General features: G+C 34.8%; 1 protein-coding gene across 7 annotated transcripts in view; it reads left to right on the top strand.

Moving 5' to 3' along the window:
• LOC120297712 (metabotropic glutamate receptor 8) overlaps nt 1–25036 on the top strand; it is a 552386-nt gene that overhangs the window by 291521 nt on the left and 235829 nt on the right. For all 7 annotated transcript variants that reach the window (XR_005553869.1, XR_005553867.1, XR_005553868.1 and 4 more), the window contains exons 4-6: nt 17146–17281; nt 18543–18697; nt 21338–21475. Coding sequence is in view for 4 of the 7 variants with exons in the window: in XM_039320663.1 (XP_039176597.1) it covers nt 17146–17281; nt 18543–18697; nt 21338–21475 (429 nt within the window). In the remaining 3 variants the exon portion in view is untranslated. The remainder of the gene's footprint in view (nt 1–17145; nt 17282–18542; nt 18698–21337; nt 21476–25036) is intronic.

The following is a 25036-nucleotide window of genomic DNA, read 5'->3' as shown; positions in this document are numbered from 1 at the left end:
AGGTTTTTGTCCACCTCTCATCCCTGCATTTTCTGCCATTTGTTCATATCTTTGTTGCTTCTCCCAATCACTACCACCTTGTTTCTCTGCCTGCCTCCCAGTGAGTTTATTCTTAGCTGCATCAGACAAAGAAACCAGAGCATGCTTCAGAATCACCTTTTCTTTCCTTTTAAACAGGTTACAGTTGTACTTCAAAAGACAGTTTCATAACCCATTTTCCATTATATTTTGGAAAATCCTCCTCATATAGAAATAAATCAGTACTAAGGCTGATATTCTTACATACTTTCCATTTGCTTTCTCATCTAATCTCTTTTCTCTTCATTGCTAAATTTCCATCATAATTGTTTTACATTTAGCATGTCTGAACCAGAAAATTGATTGAAACAGTCTCCAAACAATGATTTTGTCATGGTTCTGATAGATAGAGCCAAATAAACCAGAATTAAAATTAGAATTCAAGATTGAAGCCATTTTCCAGTTTAGATGTAATGAAACCCTGTGGCCTACAGATTCCTGGCTTATGACCATTTGTTTGGTGACCCAAATTATAATAGTTCTGAAGAAAAATGCACATATGAGATCCTTGAGGTTCATGCAAGGCCATATCACACCCCTTTGTTAAAATGATTGCAATCCAGGATTATACCACCATATGGAGCCAAGCTGTTTGTGACCTTCTCTTACAAAGTCAATGGGGAAGCTGGCAGAGACAATTGAAGTCCCTCCAATAAGTTCCTTCCACTTTTTCTCTCAGCTACATTTCTCCCCCCCCCACACACCTGTGTGCACCTCTACTAACCTTCCTAAGCCTCCCTGACCTCCTGTGACTCACATACAGCCTGCACTGACCTGCCCAGGCCCTCCCTCTCAATCTTTCCCTTGATCCTGGTACCCTAGAACTTTTCTGGAACTTCTGCCACTTCCTCCTGAATGAGGCTACAATGGCAACTGTGAATACCTGGATTGCAGTCCCAGTTCCAACTGCTGTCATAACCCTAGGATTACTGGTATAGCAACTACAATACAAACAGTTAAACTGACAAAGAAAAAAAGTGAACAGAAAACATATGGACATAATGATTATGCTTTGTTTAATAAATTACTGGTTCCAAATATGATTACATACCGACTGTTTCTTTAAAGGGTTGCATTTAGTTAAGCAGCAGAGTGAAAAATTCAGTGAAAAATGGATGAATGCTGTATAATAGTAGACTGAATTGTTCTTATATCTCTGAAAGACCTCCAACAATCACAGATTTATAGCTAAAATTACAGGGAGCAATCATTTCAAAGATGCTTGGAAACAAGCTAGTTAGGTTGTTTGGCCTGAAAAACAGAAACATTGAAAACTATAATAGAAAGAATCCTGTGAAGTAAAGTTTATCCTGCACTGTTTGCTAGAGAGAAAAATCAGCCAACCTAATATCTATAATCTTTCTAAAAATATCAAGATTGTACTATATGATACAATTAGCAACCTTTATGAAACATTCATGAATCATATAATTACTTTTCTATTTAATTTCCCTGATGGTTATTATATATAAAAAAAGAAAAAAGAAAAAGAAAGAAGATTTCTTTCTCCCATATTTGGGCCGACAGGGTGCATCAAGAAACACTCAAGGTAAATATGTATATATATATATATATATATATATATATATATATATATATATATATTTGTAGTATATATATATTAGTACATGTACTAATATATATATATTAGTACATGTACTACAAATATATATATATATTTGTAAATTTATGCACATGCTCCCCCTTCTCATTTAGCCCTTTGCTCTGATGATGTTAACAGGTTGTTAACGAAAGCTCAGCAGTTAATAAAAAAAAGCCTTTTATCTTACATCCCAGAGCTCTTTGTTTTTATCTGATTGACTTTAAATGTCCATACCTGGGATTCCTATATTCAAAATTATTAAAGATATATATATATATATATATATATATATATATATATATATATATATATATATATATATATATATATTTGTAGTACATGTACTATATTTGTAGTACATGGGGTCTGTAGGAATTGGATATGCACAAGATTTCTTGATTTTTTAAAATGTAGATAAATATAACATAAAAATTTAAAAATATGGGAGAAACTGATTCAGAGCCTCTTTATTATTAAATTTTTCCATATACAAGTACATGTATATAATTCATGTATTTAGTACCAATGGTATTGTGTGCCGGCCCTGTTTCTATTTCAAATAAGCTGTAAAACTGTGACATTAACAATACTGCCTCTCTACCATTACAATTTCATCTAATTGTTTTGTCCTGATCCATCCATTATGTTTGCTCTCTGTCTCTTGGCACAAAGCAGAATCATTTATCTCTAATATAAATAGTATGAATCAATGGGACATCACAGATATTTGTACAGTGGAATGCTGTGGAAGCCAACTACCTAAATTTATATAGTGTGGACCTATATGTAATCCCAGAGAAACAGACCGCATGTAATAAGTATATGATCTGAGTCTTACTCTGAAAACATGAATGAATGATTAATGTCAGTTCTCCTCATCCCATATAGAGTACATATCATCACAGTGTCCATAACTGGTAAACAATATATTTTTAAAAGTCAGTTTAGTGTCTATTTGACTAGAAAGTATTCAATACCAAGCACTTTCATTCTTTCTTTATCACATGATTGCTGTCACTTTCAGAGATATTCTTCTTATCAATAACACTCCTTGCATATCTCAGCTTTAAAAGAAAACATATTCTATTAGTCTTGTGTCATCCTGCTGTGATTTCAATTGAAAACATTTATTTTCAGGATTATTGTTTGCTGTAATATCTGAGTGATGCATTCAGAAAGTTAATCTATATAAGAATTATGATTTCCATACAAATTTGTGACTATCATACAGAATGTTCTTCTCTTATAAGAAGATATAAATTTAAAACAAACTCCATAAGCTCTTTCCAAAATAGTTTGTTATTTTCTTCGGTAATGCTCTTGAACACATTAACCACACATTGAAGTATGAGATAATAAGAGAGATATTATTTATGGAACCAGTAGAAAAATAGTAGTGAAATGCAGTGCATGAGAATTTTGGTAAAATATTGAAATTTCTTTCCTTTTTTCATAAAAGCCACATTAATTATAGAATTAAAGCTTGAGCTCTTCAAAGCTATTTTTTAAAAATGAGATTGTTTATCCATATCTAACAAGATTATGGATCACGTATGTTAATATGATGACATTATGTTTACTTCTATTGATAATTGAGAACAGCATATATAATTAATAGACCTCTGTCCACTTCAACAATGGCTCAGAATGTATTCCAAACTACTTCCTACTTTTTATTAAAGCAGCCCAATATTTTTTCACATGTTATTTTAAGATTGTATTTAATTTAAAGAGTGGATTCTTTAAAGTAGCTTCATTCTTTTTTTTTAACTTTGCACTGAGATCTGCTTTCATGAACAGCAAAAAGATATGCTTACACCAAGTCTAAAACGCTCCTTCCAAACTGTTTTTGAAGTGTGTAGAGTCATCATAGTGAACACCTATGACAAATCTTGTTTTTAGTAGTAGTGTGATACCACAAGCAGCTCTTCAGATTGCTTTCGTAAGTGGAACAAATGTCTTTAAATTGGTATATATTCTGCCTCTGGCAATAAGAGGCAGCTGGAGGCCAAATAATCAGGCAAATGCAGTCAATTCAGTGAATTCACAATTGCCACAATTCTCTTGGTCAGTTCTGCATACAAGTCACAAAAAGAGTTCAAAGTAAAAATGTTGCAAAATTTAGGATAGTAACTAGGTAGCCTGTCACCCATTGGGTCATCATTTCAAAGATAAAAAAAAAAACCAATGGGAACAGGAGAGACTTCTACTTCCTGTTGACTTCATTGTGTTTCCTTCTGGGAAGCTGCAATGAATATCGGAAATCTTCCCTGTTAGAGATGAACATTCACTTTTTTTGTGAGATCATATGTCAGCTGCATAGGGCAGTTGCACAAGTATGGAAAAAAAACCTCAGTTCTGTAGTAATACATATATACTGTGGTCTCATATATAAACAAATAAATGCTAGCAGGCATTGTTCAGAATATATCCTAGTGATAATTATTATGTGCCATCATATTGTTGTTGACTATTAGTGATCACATAGATTTTTTCCAGGATGTCCCCAATCTGGTGGGTTTCTTGGCAAAATACAGGAGTAGGAGTATGAAATAATGCCTTTGCTGTTGTCATTAAAGTGGTTCTCCCCTTCTAACATCTTCCTACATAGCTGCTACCCAATATAGGTACTTGTTTGCTTTAGCTGGATATCTGGGATGACCTTCACAGCTTGAGTGAATCAACTAGTAGTATATACTGTCGGCATGTACTCCTGATATTCATCATTCCTCCCAGGATTACCTCCTGCCACAATGAGGCAGCAGAGTCCAGGAGCAAAATTCTCTAACTAAAACATAACTAGTCTAATTTCCATCTGGAAAAATTACACCATTTGCATCACTTATACTTAGAAGATCTTCTTTCTATCAGAAATAATAAATAACATCAGTTTCCCACCAGGGAACAATGAGGGACCATATGTTCCAATATAGTATAACAAATTTTTGGTATATTTTTCAAGAGTGGGTAAGATATTATCTAAAATAATTATGTTTTTCTAGGGAATGTTTGTATTTAAAGAGTGGATCTTCTGTTTAATATTTTTCTACACTTTTCTAAACTCTAACATTGTTTGAATGGATTTATATGCCACCAAATTCTTACAAAAATAAGCATAATATAGTAAAAATTAAAACATCTATAGAAAACTTCAAAGTACCTCTCAAACAGCACACATGAGCACACACACAGTCAACACTGTAGAATATATATACCACCACCATCACCATCCTGTTGGCTAAAACGTCTCACATTTATTGGTTTCATAAGAATGTACAATATTTTTCGCATCACAAGACTGCATTTTTAAACAGAAGCACAATGTAACAGTCTGTTATGACCCAGGTCAGGGATAGGCAACCTTGGCTCTTTTACGACTCGTGGACTTCAACTCCCAGAATTCCTGAGCTAAGGTTACCTACCCCTGACCCAGGTCACCAAGGTAAGGCAGGCCTCTAAAAAGTCCTTTATTACTCTAAATAAATGGTCCAACAAAAATGACCAGTAAGGCTCCATCCCATGCTACCCTGAAGGCAGCCACCCTCAGTCCCCCAAATAATAGGCCATATATAACAAAGAAAGTCCATAGAGTAGGAGCACACTCACAGGACAAGGTCCAGAGTCCAGTCCTCCTGGCTAAGTGAGTCCATGAGGCAAACCATAGTCCATAAGGCAAAGTCAAGGCACAAGACAAAAGGCAGTCCTCAGGGTGAAGGCAAGGTAAAAGGCAGAAGGCAGTCCTCAAGCCTAGGAAGGCAAAAGATGAAAAGCAGTTCTCAAGGCAAGGGCATGGTACAAGACAAAAGGCAGAAGGCAATCCTCAAGGCTAGGTAAAGCAAAAAATGAAAATCAGTCTTTAAGATAAGGTAAGGCAAAAGGCACGAGTCAAATCTGGGGGAGTGTAAGCCAAAACAAACAATTGTTCCTGGCAAAGACTAATTCCCCACAGCTTTTTCTTAAATCAATCTACTCCAGGTGTTCCCTGTGAGGATGGGTGAGATGACCTTCTCCTGAGTAGTCTTGCAGCCTTTCACTGAGCTTGCCTACACTTCACTCTCCATGCCCTTGGATCAAGTGGAGGAGGCAGCTGTTCCTCATCAGAGGGGATCTGCTGCCTATCAGCACCACTGCCTGTCAGAAGCCAATCCTCCCCTGTATCTGCAAAGACAGGCAGCTTTCTATCTGGTTGACCACCTCCCCCAATGCCTGAGGGGCCTGGGACAGCATCATCCTCAGCCCCTGGCCTCTCCAAACATGCCAAGGGAGATATGCTATCCCTGTAGGATGGTCCCAGTTCCAACTCTTCCCCCTCCTCTGTACCAGGCTCCGATGGGCCATGACACAATCATAGCAAAATAAAGAAATTTAATGCAACACTTGTCCATATGGCAACTCTGATGTGTTGTGGAGATTGTTGGTATTCTTATTCAGAAAAAGGGATACTCTTGAAGAATAATATATGAGCAAGATAGATATACAACAAATTGTACAAATACAATAATGATAATTAAAATGGCTTTAGATGTACAATCCTATTTCCCCTCTCCCCAAAATCAGCTCTAAATAGAGAGAATGGAAGGTACACCAGGGGGCTGAGTTCTGAGAAAACAAATCACTGCCATGATTCTGGATATTTTATTGCAGAATGCATCAAATTACATTCATTTTCTACTCTGAAGTTTATTGTTCCAGAATCTGACATGGCAAATTGAAATTTTAAGACTGGCAAAGCCAAGGGTCATACAGTTCCACCTCTTGACCAATTCATTATTTATGTTCTATGATATCATGGTTGGGATTATAAAGAACATTGATTAAATTCCAGGTATTTATTCAGTTTTCCACCCATTTTACCTGGCTACTTATCTTTAGCAGTGGGACTGCTGGTAGTGAATAAAAAAGAAGTACATAGCCCATGTATTTTTTCTTAAATAAGTAAACCTAGATGTACAATTTATATAATAATTTGTATTATACATTGTAGTGGGGAGATGGAAGAAGGCCTCTGTAGTACATCACTTACTGATATGACTTCAGTGAATCAAGTTATTGAAATTAAATTTTAATTAGTTCATGGGTTAAATATAATTTCAACATTTTGAACATATAATATTGCAGAAGTGAATGTAAATGTCTATTTAATATCCTAATAATGTCATTAGCAATTGGTGTTAATATATAATAATAACAATAATAATAACAGTAAACAATAACAACAACAACAACAACAATAACAACAACAACAACAACAACAATAATAATAATAATAATAATAATAATAATAATAATAATAATAGAGTTGGAAGAGACCTTGGAGGTCTTCTAGTCCAATCCCCTGCTCAGGCAGGAAACTCTATACCATTTCAGACAAAATATTGATATTAAGTGTTATTAATCCTTCCCAAATCCATACTATAAAAGCACATATCTCCCCTATTGCCTTTAGAGCCCAAGAAACTAAGAAGGATCCTTTCTGAGATGTTTGCCGTGGCTACATTACTTTTGTAGGCTCAGCTGCCTCTTAATCTGATTGTTCCCCAATCTGCGGCTTTCCCCCCCTGTCTCCCAAGGTCATTTTCACATAACATTACATGGGGTATGAATATTGCCTCTGTCAATGCCTTCTAAAATCAAACATGCAGGGCTGGCTCTAGGCTATGGCCAAATAGGCACTTGGGGGCAAAAAAATAAAAAAAACTTGTGAAAAATACAACAGAAAACCTAAAAAGTAGTAACGGTGTACTCTGAGCCAGCAGGCCTGCTTGAGGGTTAAATAAAATTAAGACACAAGGGTACCACATTGATTCATTGGTTTATAATATATTTATGACTGATATTTTTCTCAATAAATCAGTGCCCTCCTCATTTATATTGTGTTGTTAATATATCTGTGTATTTCAAATAACTGATAATTAAAAGTAATTATATAAAAGATTGTAGATAATTAGTTGTAATTACTTTTTATCAATGTAATGTTCATCTGATAGATGAAATAATTAATTTCAGAATAATATACTTGAAATACCATATGTTTCATATTATACCTATATTTTCTATTTCATAAGCTAAGTAGACTACAAAAACTAATAGATTCTAAGCAGTGATATAATTTTTAAAATCTGAAATGTTCTGGAACACATTCAGTTGTTACTCAATAATAATGTATCTGGCACTGAATAATAAGTACAGCATATCTTTATTTATTGTAAGAAGAAAAACCATAGTTAATATTAGAACATTTCATTCCTGCAAGGATTTTGCTTTTCAACCAGTGTTAAAAACTGAAAAAAAGTGGTATGCAATTATTTACAAAGATATACAAGAAATCAGAATATTTATAGAAACTTGTGGAGTTTAAGACTTTTATAGAAATGGAATGATGGTGATGAAATTCTTTGAAAGGTATGCTTTAATTCACAGATCTGTATATATACAGTATTTATGATATTTGTGTGTGTGTGTGTGTGTGTATTTATATATGTATGTGTCTGTATTTCCAAACTTGGGTTACATTTTCAATAAAGGAATGCTACTGTCATTTGATTTAGAATGTTGAATTCTCAGCCAAAACACAGCAAAATCCAAGTATTTGTATTTTGAAGCAGTTATGTATTTCCAGAGTACAAACTTTTTTCCAAGTTTCATCTATCATCTATCTAATCCTGTGAGCTACATTGGCTGAGCTCTCCCAAAGACCCCCAGCCAGCTTTATGCCTAAGGTGGGACTAGAACTCACAGTGCCTTAATTGATTAAAGTTACTCTTTCCCCCCTCTATCTTTAAGAATAAGATAAGCAGGCATATCCAGCAATCTGGTACATGGGTACATCTATTTCCAGTCAAGGAAAAATGACTAACTAAGCTCTGATTTCCATTATAGTAAGTTTATTGCTAGGTACATTGGCAGAGAGGCAGTAGGTTGAAGCAGGCATTATGGAAATCCTGCCTTGAAGCATGCAAAGTAATTTTTCTCAGAGTAATACTTTCCCATGGTGAAATTAAATTTAGTTATCAATTTTCTATGGGGAAAAGCATCTTGTTTTTTGCTTCAGACATTAAAATATCTCTATAATGCTCATGGAAAATGCAGCATAACCCTTAGCACAACCCTGTAAGTCAAATGAATAGAAATACAGTATTGTTCCTGAAATGTATGAAGGAAGTAAATACTGGGAAATAATAGCTTATCTAATATGTCTTCTGCGTTTGTGACAGAGATGCAATTCATAGTAGCAGAACTTGTGTATAAAGTGACTTCAGTAACAGAACAGATACAGAAATGCTGCCTGTAAATAAATCGTACAAGCCCTCATTGGACATTATGATATAACTAAGTAGTCTACGATTAGAGTGAAGGATGGGATACATTTACTCCATTAACTTCCTATCTGATCATCCAAGTTCCTATGCTTCCAATTTATCTCCACAAAACTCTTTTCCTGGTCTTGCAACTTTGATGTACTCTTTTTTGGCACTTGTAAAAGTCTCAAAATGCTTCTGCACAAGCATTGATCATGAACAGAAGCTTCTTCTTCTTTTTAATAAATATTTTATTAGGTTATTAGGGTAAGGGAGGAGTGGGGTCAATATGGGTATTGGGTAGGGTTCGGGAATGGGATTAGGGTAAGGGTAGGTAGAAAATTGGGGTTGCCCCCAAGGATAATTCCACACTTTAGCAAGCAGTCTGTCGTCCGGCTACAGGTATTAAATAACAGTAATTAATATAATAGTAAATAACTATAGTCGATAACAATAGCAATAATCATAAAAATAATAGCTAATCAGTAGATGTCATTCATCCTATTAAACTTCACAATCTTTTCTTGCTAGATCGTGTTGCTAACCACTGATAAAAATTTTCCCATGTTTTAAAATAAACTGAGTCTTCTTTCTCTTTGATCTCTAAGGTTAATCTATCCATTTCTGCACATTCTAAAATTTTTGTAATTATAATCTGGTCAGAAGGTAAATTTTTATTTTTCCAGAATTGGGCAAATGCTATTCTCACAGCAGTCAATACATGTAATATTAAATATTCATTCTCTTTTCCATAATTAAGTCCTAGTATTCCTAACAAAAACAGTTCTGGCTTAAATTCTATCTGTATTTTAGTCATCTTTTCCAGCTATATATTGATCTTAAACCAAAATTTCTTAGCGCTAGGACATACCCACAAGATATGATAGTAAGTACCTAGTTTTTGTTTACTTTTCCACCAGTTATTTGATACATTTTAAAACATTTTCACTAATCTAACTGGTATAATATGCCATCTATAAAACATTTTATATAAATTTTCTTTGTAAGAGGCTGCTTTAGTAAGTTTGATGTTCCTATCCCAGAGCTTTTGCCAATCTTCTAGATCTATCTTCTTCTTCTTGTGCCATATCCGTTATCGGATGTTGGCGATCATGTTGGTGATCCTGTTTTTATCAGCAGCTGCACGAAAAAGTGCTGCTGAGTTTTGTCCAAACCAGTCCCTTAGATTTTAAAGCCACGATGTTCTTCTGCCTGGACCTCGTTTGCCTTCAATCTTTCCCTGGAGGATTAAATGGAGTATGCCGTATTTTTCTGGGTGTCACATCACATGTCCAAAATATTCTAATTTTCGTTTTTTAGTTGTTTTGATGATTTCCCTTGGCTTTCCCAGGCAGCTTATCACCTCCTCATTTCTGATCTTGTCAACCCAGCTTATACGTAACAGCCACCTGTAAATCCACATTTCAAATGCTTCTAGTCTCTTCAGGTGGCCTTCTGTCAAAGACCAACTCTCTACTCCATAGAGCAGGATAGAAAAAATATAGTATCTGACAAGCCTGATTTTCAGTCTTAGGCTTATGTCGTGAATGCAGAAGACCTTTTTCATTTTGAAGAATGCTGTTCAAGCTTTTTCTATCCTTGTCTTTACTTCAATGGTCATGTCCCAGCTTTCATGTAAATTAGAACCAAGGTGTGTGATCCTTTCAACTTTTCCTAATGGTATTCCTTCTGAAATTATTGGTGGTAAATTAATGGGTTGTTTGCTGACAACCATGATCTTGGTTTTTGAGGTGTTAAGCTTCAAGCTGTATTTTTCAGATATTTCTGTGATTCTGTTGATGAGGAGCTGAAGGTCTTCATGCTTACTGGCAAGCAGAACTGTATCGTCAGCATATCTTAATGGTCATGTCCCAGCTTTCATGTAAATTAGAACCAAGGTGTGTGATCCTTTCAACTTTTCCTAATGGTATTCCTTCTGAAATTATTGGTGGTAAATTAATGGGTTGTTTGCTGACAACCATGATCTTGGTTTTTGAGGTGTTAAGCTTCAAGCTGTATTTTTCAGATATTTCTGTGATTCTGTTGATGAGGAGCTGAAGGTCTTCATGCTTACTGGCAAGCAGAACTGTATCGTCAGCATATCTTAAGTTGTTGATCCAAACACCGTTTACTTTGATCCCAGCGTCAATATTCTCCAGTGCCTCGTTGAAGATTGACTCAGAGTAGATATTGAACAACAGTGGAGACAGACTATATGCTCTTCTTATTTCTGCATCAGCTGAGTATTTTTAGCCTAGTCTCACATTTGCTACCTGATGCCAATGCAGATTCTTTATTATTTGGATGTCTTTGGCATTTAGTCCCCCTTGTTTCAGGATTTCTAATAGTTTGCTGTGTCTTATTTTATCAAAAGCTTTTTCAAAATCAATGAAGCACATGTAAACACTGTGACTGACATCTCTACAACACTGTACAAGAACCTGAATGCTGAACAGTGCATCTCGTGTACGAAGAATGTTTCTGAAACCAAATTGTGTGTTACCTAGACACTCTTCAATTTTGTTGTATATTCTTGTGTGAATTATTCTCAGGAATATTTTCAGGACATGACTCATTAAGCTTATTGTTCTGTATTCGGTACACTTCTTTGCATTTATTTTTTTGGAGATTGTCACAAAGGTTGATCATTTGATATCTTTCCTGTTTCATAAATCTGATTGAAGAGCTGCAGTAAAAAATTCTTCCCATTGTCTTCCAGCAATTTTAAAATTTCTACTGGGATATCATCAGGTCCTGTGGCTTTTCTTGTTTTTGCTAGTTTTATTGCATGTGCAACCTCTTCCATAGTGATATTTGGTCCAGTTGTTATACTTCCCATATCTGTATCATCCCTAGTGTCCTCAAAAAGTTCTTCAATATATTCCTTCCATCTTTTTAGCTTTTCATCCTCATCTAAGATAATTTTCCCCTCTTTGTCAACTAAGTTGTTGGTGTTCTTTTTGTAGAGGCCTGCTGCTTCTTTCAATTTTTTATGTAAATTGAAATTATCATATATATGTTCTGTCTCTTCTATTTCCTTGCATCTCTTTGCAAACCACTTTTATTTTGCCAGTCGAATTTTTCTTCTAATTGTTTTCTGCAATTTGTTGTATTTTTCTTTGTTTTTATTTTTATAAGATCTTCTTTCATCCATGAGATGAAGAATTTCCTCCGTCACCCACTGTTGTTTCTTGTGGTACCCCTCTCTCTGTTTTGAATTTGTTACCTCTATTATTGCATTTTAAAATTTATTCCAGTTCACTTCTACATCATCATTCAGGTTGTTGGTTTCCCTTAAATGATTTTCTAATTCTTATTTAATCTTACCTCCATGTTTAATCATGAAGTCTCTGTCGATTCTTGGTTTAGCAGAATTCGGGTTTCTCATCTTTTTTAGTTTCAGCTGGACTTCAGCAAGTAGTAGATTATGATTGGATGGTACATCTGCTCCTGGGTATACCTTTACTGATTTTACTGAGTTTCTAAATCTTTTGTTTATTGTAAAATAGTCAATTTGGTTCCTTACTACATTATTTTGCATCTTTTTGGCAACTTGAAAAAAGTATTCATCACATATTACCTATGTTCCTTGCAGAAGTCTACAAATCTGTCATCTCTACCATTTCTGGTTCCTAAGCTAAAGTTTCCAACTACAGAAGCATCACTTCCTTCTCCCACTTTTGCATTGAAGTCCCCCATGAGTATTGTGATATCATTACTTTTTAGGGTTTTCAGTACATTGCTTATATCTTCATAGAACCTCTCTAAATCCTGCTCATCGCTGTCAGCTGTGGGAGCGTAAATTTGTATAACATTCATATTTACTGGAGTAAATATGGATCATTATCACTCTATCAGATACCGGAATAAAGGACTTGATGCATTTATTTACAAGATTGTTTACAATTATAGCTACTCCATTTCGATGGTGTTTGCTATTCTTACCAGAGTAGTAGATAGTATAATTTCCTATTCTCCACATTCCATTTTCAGGCCAGTGCATTTCACTCACTCCCAATATAGAGATATTGTATTTGGACATTTCTTGGATAGTGTTGTGTGTTTTCCCAGTTTTCTATAGGCTTCTCATATTCCACGTACCAATTCATAGTTTTGGATTTATCATACTTCTAGTGGACCGGGATATTCTTAGCACCCCTGCCCCATTTAATGGGCGTCCGTACTCGGGGCTATTGTTAGGTTTTGCTGCCATTAACATGATTTTCCTGGGAAATATATAGTGTAGTAGTCTTCCCTTTGCTTTCTACACTGCTGTGCACATGCTGTTCAAGTGGCTGCCACCACACCGTGTGCTTTCTTCTGAATCTGTTCCAACCAATATGGTCTCCGCCTTCAGTCGATACTGGGGAGCCAACTGCCACTCATCAGGCCTGTTGGTCCACAGGAGGTATTTGATTCCCTCCAACCTGCCATTACAGTATAAAAGCCATAATGGGTAGGGTCCCCCAATCCGCCACCTGGGCATGTGCTCTGTGGGGGTTCCAGGCTCCCCCTAAGAGAATATATAGAATATCCAATTTTTTTTGTCCAAACTAACATTGTTGTTTTTTTTTACTTGTTCTAGTAGAAGTTTCTTCTGTTGCTTCCAACATTTGACTAGAAGAGATGAATGTAATTCCTGCATATGGGGAGTTTATAGCAGAAACATTATCTGGGTATTGGTGCTGGAGAAAGCTTCAGAGGTAGGAGTCCAGAGAGGCAAAGCAGAGCAACCTGGCTGCTTCACTCTATCCATAGAAGTGAGGGGTCAAGGTTGCTTTCTAAAGCAGTTTCAAGGGGTATTCTGCTCAAGCCTTCATTGAAGCAAACCCTCCATCTGAAATGTGCACTACTTCTAGTCATCTAGACTGCTTTTGTTCATATGAAAATAAGTAGAAATATTTGTAGACCATACTACTTAACCCATAGTGCTTGGAAATAGGAGTTTATGTAGCCTGTTCCTTTATTTAGGTGAGTAGCCTATGATGGTCTGATACTGAAACAGGATCATACTTTAGCATCTTCTCTCAATATTTTGCATACAGACAAATAAATAAATAATATAATTATTTGTATTAGTATTATTTTGTTCCCATGAAGAGTTAGGGGACTGAAGCTGAGAGAGGCCAATTCTCAACAGCTGGTCAAATTGTTGTTGAGTATCTGTATCTCATTATAGTGTTGTGTTCCTATTACAACTCAAAAATGATATGAATTAGATCTATATCTCTGACTTTAGTATTTTCTCTGTAGCTCATTTCAGCTTTTGACTACCTCTTGTAAATCAAAAGAGGATTCCTTGTCTGAATACAACAGGTGTACTAATTGCTTTGTTTGTAAAAAAAAGTGGTGTGCTGATTTTATTATGAATGTAGTAGGAAGTCTGAACTGCATTTTTATTTATCCCTTCTAGAGTTAAAGACACTCTTCATCACAGAGATGGTAAAATGCCCAGTTTAGTTGTAATGATGGAAGTGATTTTTCTTTTATGACATTGAAATATAAGAAAACAAGTATTCAGGCTTATGAGTCCTATATTACTATACACAAGACAATGTGAATTCACAGCTGCCAGTTCTTCAGCTGGTGTTGACCTTCATTTGCATCAAGTTTTTCTTAAGAACCTAGGGTGTCATAATGTACAGCATAGTATATATGCAGATCCAAGCACTGTGGTGTTTTGCAATTGACAGGTGGAAATTCTGTCAGTGCATAGATTTTTTTAAGTGTTGTCCAAGACCTTTTGATATGGCACCCAGTGTGCCAATAACAATAATTAATTTCATTATTCCCATTATTGCTAAAATTCCATTTTATAGATGATAGAATTCAATATGCATAATTGATAAACATTTGAAACTTTTCAGGGTCTATTACAAGCAAAGGGAAAATCATAGCATATCAAGATGTAACTAGATATTCTAAATGAGGTAACCTTCTGTCCTTCCTTCATCACTGTCCTTAAGAATTATTTTTCTTTTATATGCATATATAATTTTAAGGGATGATTGAAAGCTTAATATTTTTTTCAGAAACAATTATTTGGTAATGAAAAGAGTAACAGTACATCTGTTTCATATTTTCCCAAAGCAAATATAGCCAATTTGGGACTCCATTCCTCCAGAAAAAGCTAATCTGTTTATGTGTTTGGCTGCATGTCAGAAAAGAAAAAAGTCATTATTTAAGTATTATTTAAATATATTCATTGTCAAATATATGACATTATGAAAACCAAAGAGTCTTAAGGACATGGAAAGATTCTTAAGGACATGAAAGAGACTGCAGCAATAACAGATTCAACAGAATCTAGATGAATGTTGGATATTGAGTTTAGGCATGGCACAGACTAAAGTAGAACAAATGGATTAATAATGTAGTTTTATTTTATATATGATAATTACGGTGAGATTATAATATGCACAAAAATGGAAAGACTTTAAAATACTCACAATGGAGGAATGACTGCTGAAGAATAAGTAGAGGTGGCAAAATTATTTTATGAAATAGAACATGAAACATGTTATATCCCACCCTCTCTTCCTGTGCATATCTATCTGTAGTGTCTGTCTGTCTGTCTGTCTGTCTGTCTCTCTCTCTCTCTCTCTCTCTCACACACACACACACACACACACGCACACACACAGCCTCCACACAGACACACCTCCAAATACTACTGCATGTAAAGTGGCAATACTGTATTATAGTTCGCTTCCTTTCATTTTGTCATACTCTACTGAAGCCAGATAAGGTTGTAAGTGAAATCATTGTAACTCTTTCCCATGCTTAGCTTAGCTGTACAACTTTGGTGAAAATTTATTTTCTTAGCCATTTAAAATGTGTTAAAATTCTCTGCAGAGATTTGAGTTATATATAGCATACTTTAGAATAGAATAGAGCTGGAAGGGACCTTGGAGGCCTTCTAGTCCAGCCCCTTGCTCAAGCAGGAGGACCTATACTATCTCAGACAAGTGACTGTCCAGCCTCTTGAAAATCTTCAGTGATGGAGCACCCACAATTTCCAAAGGCAAGCTGTTCCACCAGTTAATTGTCCTCACTGTTAGGAAGTTTCTCCTTAATTCCAGGTTGCTTCTCTCTTTGATCAGTTTCCAACATTGTTTCTTGTCCTGCCCTCTGGTGCTTTGGTGAATAACATGATCCCCTTAAACTATGCTAATATAAATGTACTGCTTAGTAACTTTAAAAATGGCTTTACTGTCCTAGATATTTTGTTAAACTATTTCTTTTAAGCTAAACTGAATATTTTAAAATTATCTTTACATATTGCATTCTAAAGAAGGGCACAACCTTTCCAAATGTCATTTATTCTGTTCTAGTTTTGGGAGGAGGGAATGGAGGAGTCAAGAGAGAAAGCTGAATACATCCAGTGGAATCAATTCTTCATCAGTTTTTGAATCTTAGGGCAAATTCTTCTAAGGAGAGGCTTGGTTAGGTAGTGTTACCACTATACTATTTATGGGTCCTGCAGCCAGCATAAACATACATATCTTCTCTAATATTTGCCTTTATAACTCAGATTAAAATTATTTTGTGACTGGGGTAATCCTGGTTGAGGCTCCAGGAATAACCAACTTAGTCCTCTATTCCATGCTATCATCAAGGTAAGGGAGGTTGGGACAACAGGGAATCAAGGGGTTGCATAGAAGACTGGAATTTTTAAAACTTGGATGGATTTGATTGTTCTTATGGTATATCAGCTGTAAATACTGTACAGCTTTTATTGATGACTGTATACAACTTTAATAGTATGGTTGAATAATGAAAACAACTGAATTAATAATGTGGTGATTAACCGTTGTAGTAGGCCTGGCTATAGAAGAAGCATGCAGATTTCACACTTTATTGTATCCACCAAAATACTTTTGCCATAAAATGTATTCCTTCTATATTGTTTAAGAATTCATGCTGTTGAGCACTGTACAATAAATAATTACATTAGATAGAATAGAAATTATATGCAATGAATTTAACAAAAAAAATAAACATTATGCATTAGTATTGCAGTTGCAAAGTTACATTTTAAACTGTTTTTGATTTGGTAGTCCTCTCTAAAGCCAAATTTCTATTTTCACTGTGAACTGGGCATAATGATTATAAAAAAAACCCTATATTTTACACCCTTTCTTTTTATTATCCTCTGTTCTCCAGGTGGTGTCTGTATTGCTCAGTCATTAAAAATCCCCCGTGAACCAAGACCAGGGGAATTTGAAAAGATTATCAAGCGCCTGGTGGAGACTCCAAATGCTCGTGCTGTAATTATGTTTGCAAATGAAGATGATATAAGGTATGGGCCTTTTGGCTAGAATAGGAAACATTCAAAGTCATGGTTTTATTTATACATGTTATTCAGAGTGGATTTCAGTTTTGTAGCTCATCCCAATTTTCTGGCAATCCTTAAATGCAGAGGGAAAAAAACCCACTGGGGTTTACTGGGACCCAGTAAAAATAGGGAAGTTAACATGGTAAATACCATGGTAAATACCTAGGGGGAAAGGAGAAAATCTTGGCTCAATTTTCTTTGGCACTCTGGGTTCTTGCCATTCTCATAGAATCCACCTAATACTCTTCCCTTGACTGCAGAGATGAGTGACAATGGAAGGTGCAAGTGAAATGAAAGCATTCAAAAGCAAGCAAAATGACAAGTCCACATCTTCCCCCCTTCTTTTCTCCCCTCTGATCTTTTTAAATAACAGTATGTCAGGGGACAAATTTAGGTGCATATGAAAGAATTATGTCTTTCATAGTTACCCAATATTTACTCAAAAAGTCTTGGGTTAAGCTTGACTTCAACTAAAGACTTCAAACCTTCTCCATGTAGTTATTTTGACAAATAGTAGTATTTGTCAAAATAACTAGTAGTAAAATTTTGCTATTTTACTTGCTCCTGGGATATTCTTTCAACATCCTATCTAGCTGATATCTCTGGATTTCCTTGGAAGTCATTCAGCCAGGTTCTAACAGGTCTGAGATTGCTTAGCTTCAAAAGTTTAGCCAACTAAGTTCACTAAGTGCTGCTACCTGAATTTAAGAAAACAAATGAACCAGAAAATTCAGGTAACAAAAAGTAAAGGCAAGAAAGGAAGATCTCTTCTCTCTAATATTCTCTTCTTCCACAAACATTAATAATAACCCTCCAGTACTTGACAACAAATAAAGCAGAAAGAGAAGGTATTGGTTTGGAACTGATAGGAAAGACAGCTAAAAGAGGCAGACAGAAACAAGAGAAAAACAGTCAGCCTTTCTTTATTCTTTTTATTTCTATTGCTTCATTGCCACGATACTTCTATGTATCGTATTATGTAGGCTTTATATTGGATTTTTTTCTGAATAAGCTGCTGCGAGTTGCTTTGATTGTGACACCATAGAAATATGATAATGTAAATAAATAAATGTTGTAAATAAATAAATATTACAGAATTTGTTCTATACTCTTTTTTTTTACAAAGAAAACCAATATGGTCCTTTAAAATGTTTGATGAATTGATAAAAAACAACTCATTTTAAAAGTTGACTTAAAATAATTGTTTTTAAATCATTGTTTACAGGAGAATTCTGGAGGCTGCTAAGAAATTGAATCAAACTGGACATTTTCTTTGGATAGGCTCAGACAGTTGGGGTTCTAAAATTGCACCTGTTTATCAGCAAGAAGAAATTGCAGAAGGGGCTGTCACCATTTTGCCCAAAAGAGCTTCCATTGATGGTAAGACTGCATAGATGAGACTTTAGTGGGATGAGCACCTGGCATACATTTATATAATTCTGGTACATCACACAGTCATGAAACTAGTTTATGTTTTTCTGACGATGACAGCAAATAAGTTTAAATGGTATTTTCATTCTATCTTCTTTAGGTGCATTACTGTTTGGTTCCCATACTATAATTGCAAAGTAAAACAGTTTTCAAGGCCACTCAGTGAAGCAGTAGCTTTATAGGTAATCCTTGCTTACCAACAATAATTTGGACTGGAAATTCCTCTGCTAAGTGACAAGGTTGTAAGGTGCAGTATCACATGATTTATGACTGTGACTATGACTAGCCAACTCCCATGCAGTTATAGAGATCTGTGATCATGTGATTACCATTTGCATCCTCCTGACAGCTTCCGCATTAACTTTGTGTGTTGGAAGCCAGCAGTAAAAGTTGCAAATGGTGATCATATGACGGCAGGGATACGCTGACAGTCGTAACTATAAGAACTCGTTGCTGAACCAATGGACATTAAATGAGGTTTACCTGTATTGTGTATTCAATTTATGACCATTCTGAGTAGAACGTATTATGTAAACAGTTCAATTTATTTATACTGAAGAAGCTTTCTTGTACAACAATAGCATCATTTTGTGCCATTGCTATTTGTAACTTATTTATTTATTTAAATTTGTTGGCCACTCAACTCTGGATGGCGTACGAAACTAGAAAAAACATAAAACAGCTGGAAACCTAGAATCAAACACATTGCCCACTAAAATAATCCAAGAAACACAAAACAAATGATAAAAATTAAACCCACATCTGGAAGCAAAGTCAGGTGTTCAAAGTTTCATTTACTTATTTAAAATATCAGTTTATTGACATTATCTAGTTAGTGAAAATAAATTCTATGCTCAATGGTTCTGGTTAGTGTTTAAATTAATTTCCTAAATACTAAATTAGTAGCATGATTGGCAAAAAATCTACCATCTAATTAAATACATAATAATTTTCATTTATTAATGTCAGCTGTCTTTATATCAGTAAGGTACATGTCCTGCTCATTGTCAGTTCAGTTTTTTTCTCTGTTGCCAATATATAATAGTCACTGGAACAATATTTAGAATCACATTTACAGCTGATTGGATCTGAGAGTTATAGGATTATGGGTAAATGACATAATAAATTTAGATAAAAGGTGCCAGATTCAGTTTGTTTAAGAAGGATTTGTAATTTGATGTGAAGAAGGAGAGTGCAAAGTTGCCTTGAATCTCAACATTAAGAAAACCAAAATCATGGGATCCAGCCCTCTCAATTCCTGGCAAATAGACAGAGAAGAAATGGAGGTAGTGACAGATTTTATTTTCCTGGGCTCCAAGATCACCGCAGGTGGGGACTGCAGCCAAGAAATTAAAAGATGCTTGTTCCTGGGGAGGAAAGCTATGGCAAATCTAGACAGCATACTAAAAAGCAGAGACATCACCCTGCCAACAAAAGTGCGCATAGTCAAGGTCCTGGTTTCCCAGTTGCAATGTATGGCTGTGAAATTTGGACCATAAGAAAGGCTGAGCGCCAAAGAATTGAGGCCTTTGAACTATGGTGCTGAAGAAGACTCCTGCAAGGCATTCAAACCGGTCAGTCCTAGAAGAGATCAACCCTGACTGCTCTTTAGAAGGCCAGATCCTGAAGTTGAAACTCAAATACTTTGGCCACCTTCCATGAGAAGGAAGGACTCACTGGAGAAGAGCCTAATGCTGGGAAAGATTGAGCGCAATAGAAGAAGGGGACGACAGAGAATGAGGTGGCTGGATGGAGTCACTGAAGCAGTAGGTGTGAGCTTAAATGGACTCCAGAAGATGGTAGAGAACAGGAAGACCTGGAGGAATGTTGTCCATGGGGTCGTGATGGGTCGGACATGACTTTGCAACTAACAACAACAACTCAGAGTTGATAATACTGTGTAACATGAAAACTGTAACTTGTCTATATACTTGAGATAACTATTTTTCAGAATTTCAGCTTCATAAAGGAATGAGCAATCATATTCTTTTCTAAAGCAGAGGTGTGATTTCTAAGACTTCTTAGATGTAATTTGAGGTAATAGCAAAGCAAGATGAAGGTGAAATGGAGGAGTATGAAGACTGCCATTTGCAAAAATATTGAGACAAGAAACTCATTAAAATACCTTAATCTCTGAATTGCTGAATTAATTTATTACAGTTTTGGTGATGTTCAGTCATTTCATAAATATACACATAGGAAACCAAATACATGGTAGGCTTTTAAAAGAATTCTCCCAGTTGGTCTCAGTTTATATCTGGAACATGATATTTCATGAGTGGAAGTAAGCTACTTTATAACTGAGCAAGGATACTTTTTTTCAGAAATCTATTCAAGCAATTGGAAGCATTATTTTTTTAGGGTGCTGCCCAAACTCTGCATTGTATTAATGTAATAGTAATAAGCATAGGGTTTAAATTGCTCTAGTGTTGAGTGGGTAATGCTATAAGTTACAAATGCTATAAGTTACAAATCACTAGTAGGGAAATTTATAAACAGAAAAAACCATATCATATAAGGCCAAAGACCTTATCACATTCAGCATACTGTTCTGATCTTCATGTATGTATATCTGTATTTTCAATTCAGGTTTTGATAGATATTTTAGAAGTCGAACCCTAGCAAATAACAGAAGGAATGTGTGGTTCGCAGAATTTTGGGAAGAAAATTTTGGATGCAAGCTGGGTTCTCATGGAAAGAGGAATAGCAACATAAAGAAATGTACAGGTAACTGTTTGAGTATGCACTTTGTTCAAGTTATTTTCTTGTTGGTGGGCTTTGTTAATCTGGGAGTCAATAGCCTGATTTTGTCTTGGCTCAAGAGTTAAGGTGTGGCTAAATTGGGAAAAAGAGAATAGCAAATGACATCCATGCTGTTTTTAAGAGAAGTGCAAGGTCTTGAGAATGACCTAAAGGAAACTTTAACTTTCAAAACTTACTCTTTTTGAATTTTATTCTGATAAAAGTTCCTTAACTCTCAATTTTCACAGCCTGAATCGAGTAGGCTTTTAGATATTTGTTAAGATTTTATATTGATCCATTGCTAATTAGATTGATGGAATGAATTTATAACTGCTGAAAGTCCTTTGGTGATGACTTAATTATTTACACCAACAATATTGTAGATATTTATCTGATATGTGGCTAAAGGGCTCTGTCCTGATTTATTACTTGAAGTTAGCCATATTGTTTTCATGGGCCATATAGAGTTTGTTAATGGGAAGTGACTGATTTTCATGTATATTTTACATACTCTTTTGCAATGATCAAAAAGCAGTAAGGGAAAAGGCATAATATTTTCATTTAGTTTGCTGCTGTTAGAATTAAAAGAAACAACAGTGAATGATACTTTTTATTATATTTAAGTTTCATTGTATTTAATGGGTTTATCTAGGCTCCAGTCTTTAAGATATTTTTCATCTGTCCACTTAGAAATTTTGTTGGTAATATGCAAGTTTATTCATGTAATCAATGAAATTGCTGTGAAAGCGCATGGATAATCCATAATCAATAATCCATAGTCCTAATAATTTGCAGTATTTTGTAGCAATTCCTTAGTAATTAAGACACTTGTAGGTTAAAGATATAAGTTAAAAGATCAGTACAGGGCTAAATATAAACTATGTCCTCATTCATTATTAATGAAAGGTGTGTGTGTACATATACATACATATCATCTCAAGTTGTGTCCTACATATAGGTTCATTTCCTTGCAGCTAATCAATATACTATATGACAGACTTTTGCATTATGTTAAGCATAGTAAATGGGAACAAAATTGGTTGATGTACGTATAAGTAAGCCTTACTCTATTAAAACTATGGTCACATTTTCAAACTAATAGTGGTCCTATAGATTTATTTTATACTACTGTTTAAACGTTAGGGTATAGAAATGCTCTCCTCAAAATCTTACCTAAAATGTCAATTAAGATTACTACTTCTTGCAAGCCTTTTTCTATAAGAAGAACAGCTTATATTTCTTAATGCTTTGCATTTTGTTTTAACTGTTCAGCAAAACTAATCAGCCTTTAAATGCTTATAATCACTGATGGCAGTGTTAAAAATAGAGATGGGAGAAGAGATTTCATGAGCCATGTACAACAAGTTCAAATTTGGCTAATTTGCACAGGTCATGAACAAGCCATAATATTTGTTTCTTTGGAAGACATTTATAGTACTTTATAATGAACTTAAAAATGTATTTGAAGGTTAGAAACCTTTTGGTTGCAATGTTTAAATAGTTTCTATTTTACCAATGTTTAAATAGTTTCTATTTTAATTTTAAGGTTTAATAAGAAATAAATATTTACTGCCACTTTTAAATATAATGGAGCAATTTTATAGAATTTAACTTACATCGTAGTTAGGATTATATTATTACTCTTTACATATTGGAATTCACAAAAATAAGAGCCATTTTGATTAGGAATTAAGCACTGGATTTGGAACAGGCAAAGTTCTAGTCCTGTTTGGGCACAGGAGTCAAATAGGAGATTTTGGGCCAGTCATTTACTCACAACAAAGAATGGGTTTCTGAAAATGTTGCTTTGTTTATGCAGTTGCTAGCAGCCAAGACTAACTAAAAGACAAAGTCAAAATACAATTAAGTTAATTTTATTTTAATTTAAGGGCCATTCAAAGCTGCCAACCTGATGTATTGGGAGTGGGCTTTTCAGGGAATGATGGACAGTCCTTGAACCCCTTTATATGACACTGATTATCATTATACGATTGCCCTTATGAAGTTAAAGGTATTGGTAACACAATGTATTAAAGCTAACACCATCCTGGGTTGCATAAACAGGGGCATGGAATTAAAATCACATGACATATTAGTACCACTTTATAATGCCTTAGTAAGGAATCTTAATCTTAATCTCCCCCATCACATGGGTTCAATAGCATCTATCAGCACAGTGCAGATTTTGACATAATGTGAGAAATAGTTTGAGGGCAATTCGTCTTGAAAAAAGCAAATATTCTGGATGGATGAATAGTATGCTCTACAACTTATTTGAATGGCCTATGCATAGACTGTACATGCATTCAAAGGGTGGCTTCAAAAAAGATATTAGTGCAAGCAAAGTACCCCTCCTCAAAACAATGAGGTAGCTGTAATTTCTGGAATAGCAGCATGGTTGTACATGGGTTTTCCTAGTTGTTTTCACATATGGGTACATGCATAATTTGCTTCATTTCAAGCTTTTGCCCAAATATTGTCTATGCATGGAACTGAGAAAGCCAGGACATGTCTTCTGCTATAAGAGGATGTCTTGAAATGTTTTACACAGTCCTACTAATACGATATGTATGTTTTCTCTTTAACTGTCCAGCTTTCATTACATCAGTTTGGGAACTGCATTTGTTTTCTTTCCTTGATTCATATTTTGTCATTAGCTCAGAACACTATGAAGCTATCTACATAAATTCAGTGGAAGCACAAAATCCCACATTATTTGATGTAGCATTAAATCAACCTGTCTCTTCTCAAAGTAAACTATACGGGTGAATAACATTTACCATTGCCTTTTATATGATAGATCATGTCTAATGTAGGAATAGTAAAATAAGATGCATATCCATTTACTGCTGATAGTTTTGTTCAATTTCCATGTGTTCAGTTTTTGTTAAAAAAATAAGTCTGACAGTTCGATGGAGAAAATAGGCAGATTTGTGTTATGAGAGCATTAGAAAGAAGACTTATGGACAGCCAGGAGTTGTCTGTTTCTAAAAGTCTCCATCTCTATATTTCAGGATTGGTTTCTTAGACAAAGAACATAATAGATGCTGTATAAATAAATGTTCACTTGCTGTTCATTCTAATTCCATTTTCTGATGAATCTGAAAACAGGTTAGGGATATCTGAATTAGGAATGTACAAAAGTGTCAGTTTTGGTTGCACTCAGTTTCATTTTTCTATGTTTAAAATTAATTTGTCCCATTCCACCTCAACTTGCACTTTTCTTAAATTTCTTCATTTTTGTGTGGATTTTTCCTGACACTGTTTTAAAACATAATTTGAATAATGGATGCATTTCTTCCAAGTAATTCCCCATAATATGACACATTTGTATGTTCTCTTTTTAAAATGAATAATATTTTTGTGCTCCTAAAATACAAACATTTAAAAACATACTTAAATTGAACAATGAAATTTCAATTTTTTGAAAAAAGTCTGACTATTGAAAGATAACTAAAATTTTGAAAACATAAATTCATACATTTATTTTTTTATAAAACACCAAAAGACCAAATCTGTTCTAATGCCACTAAATATCTGATTGCA

This window comes from Crotalus tigris, unplaced genomic scaffold (assembly GCF_016545835.1).
Source record: "Crotalus tigris isolate CLP2741 ecotype Arizona unplaced genomic scaffold, ASM1654583v1 scf7180000023677.1417738, whole genome shotgun sequence".
NCBI classification, from domain to species: domain Eukaryota; kingdom Metazoa; phylum Chordata; class Lepidosauria; order Squamata; family Viperidae; genus Crotalus; species Crotalus tigris.
The sequence above is the reverse complement of the archived record's forward strand: the minus strand, read 5'-3'. Positions and strand labels throughout refer to the sequence as shown.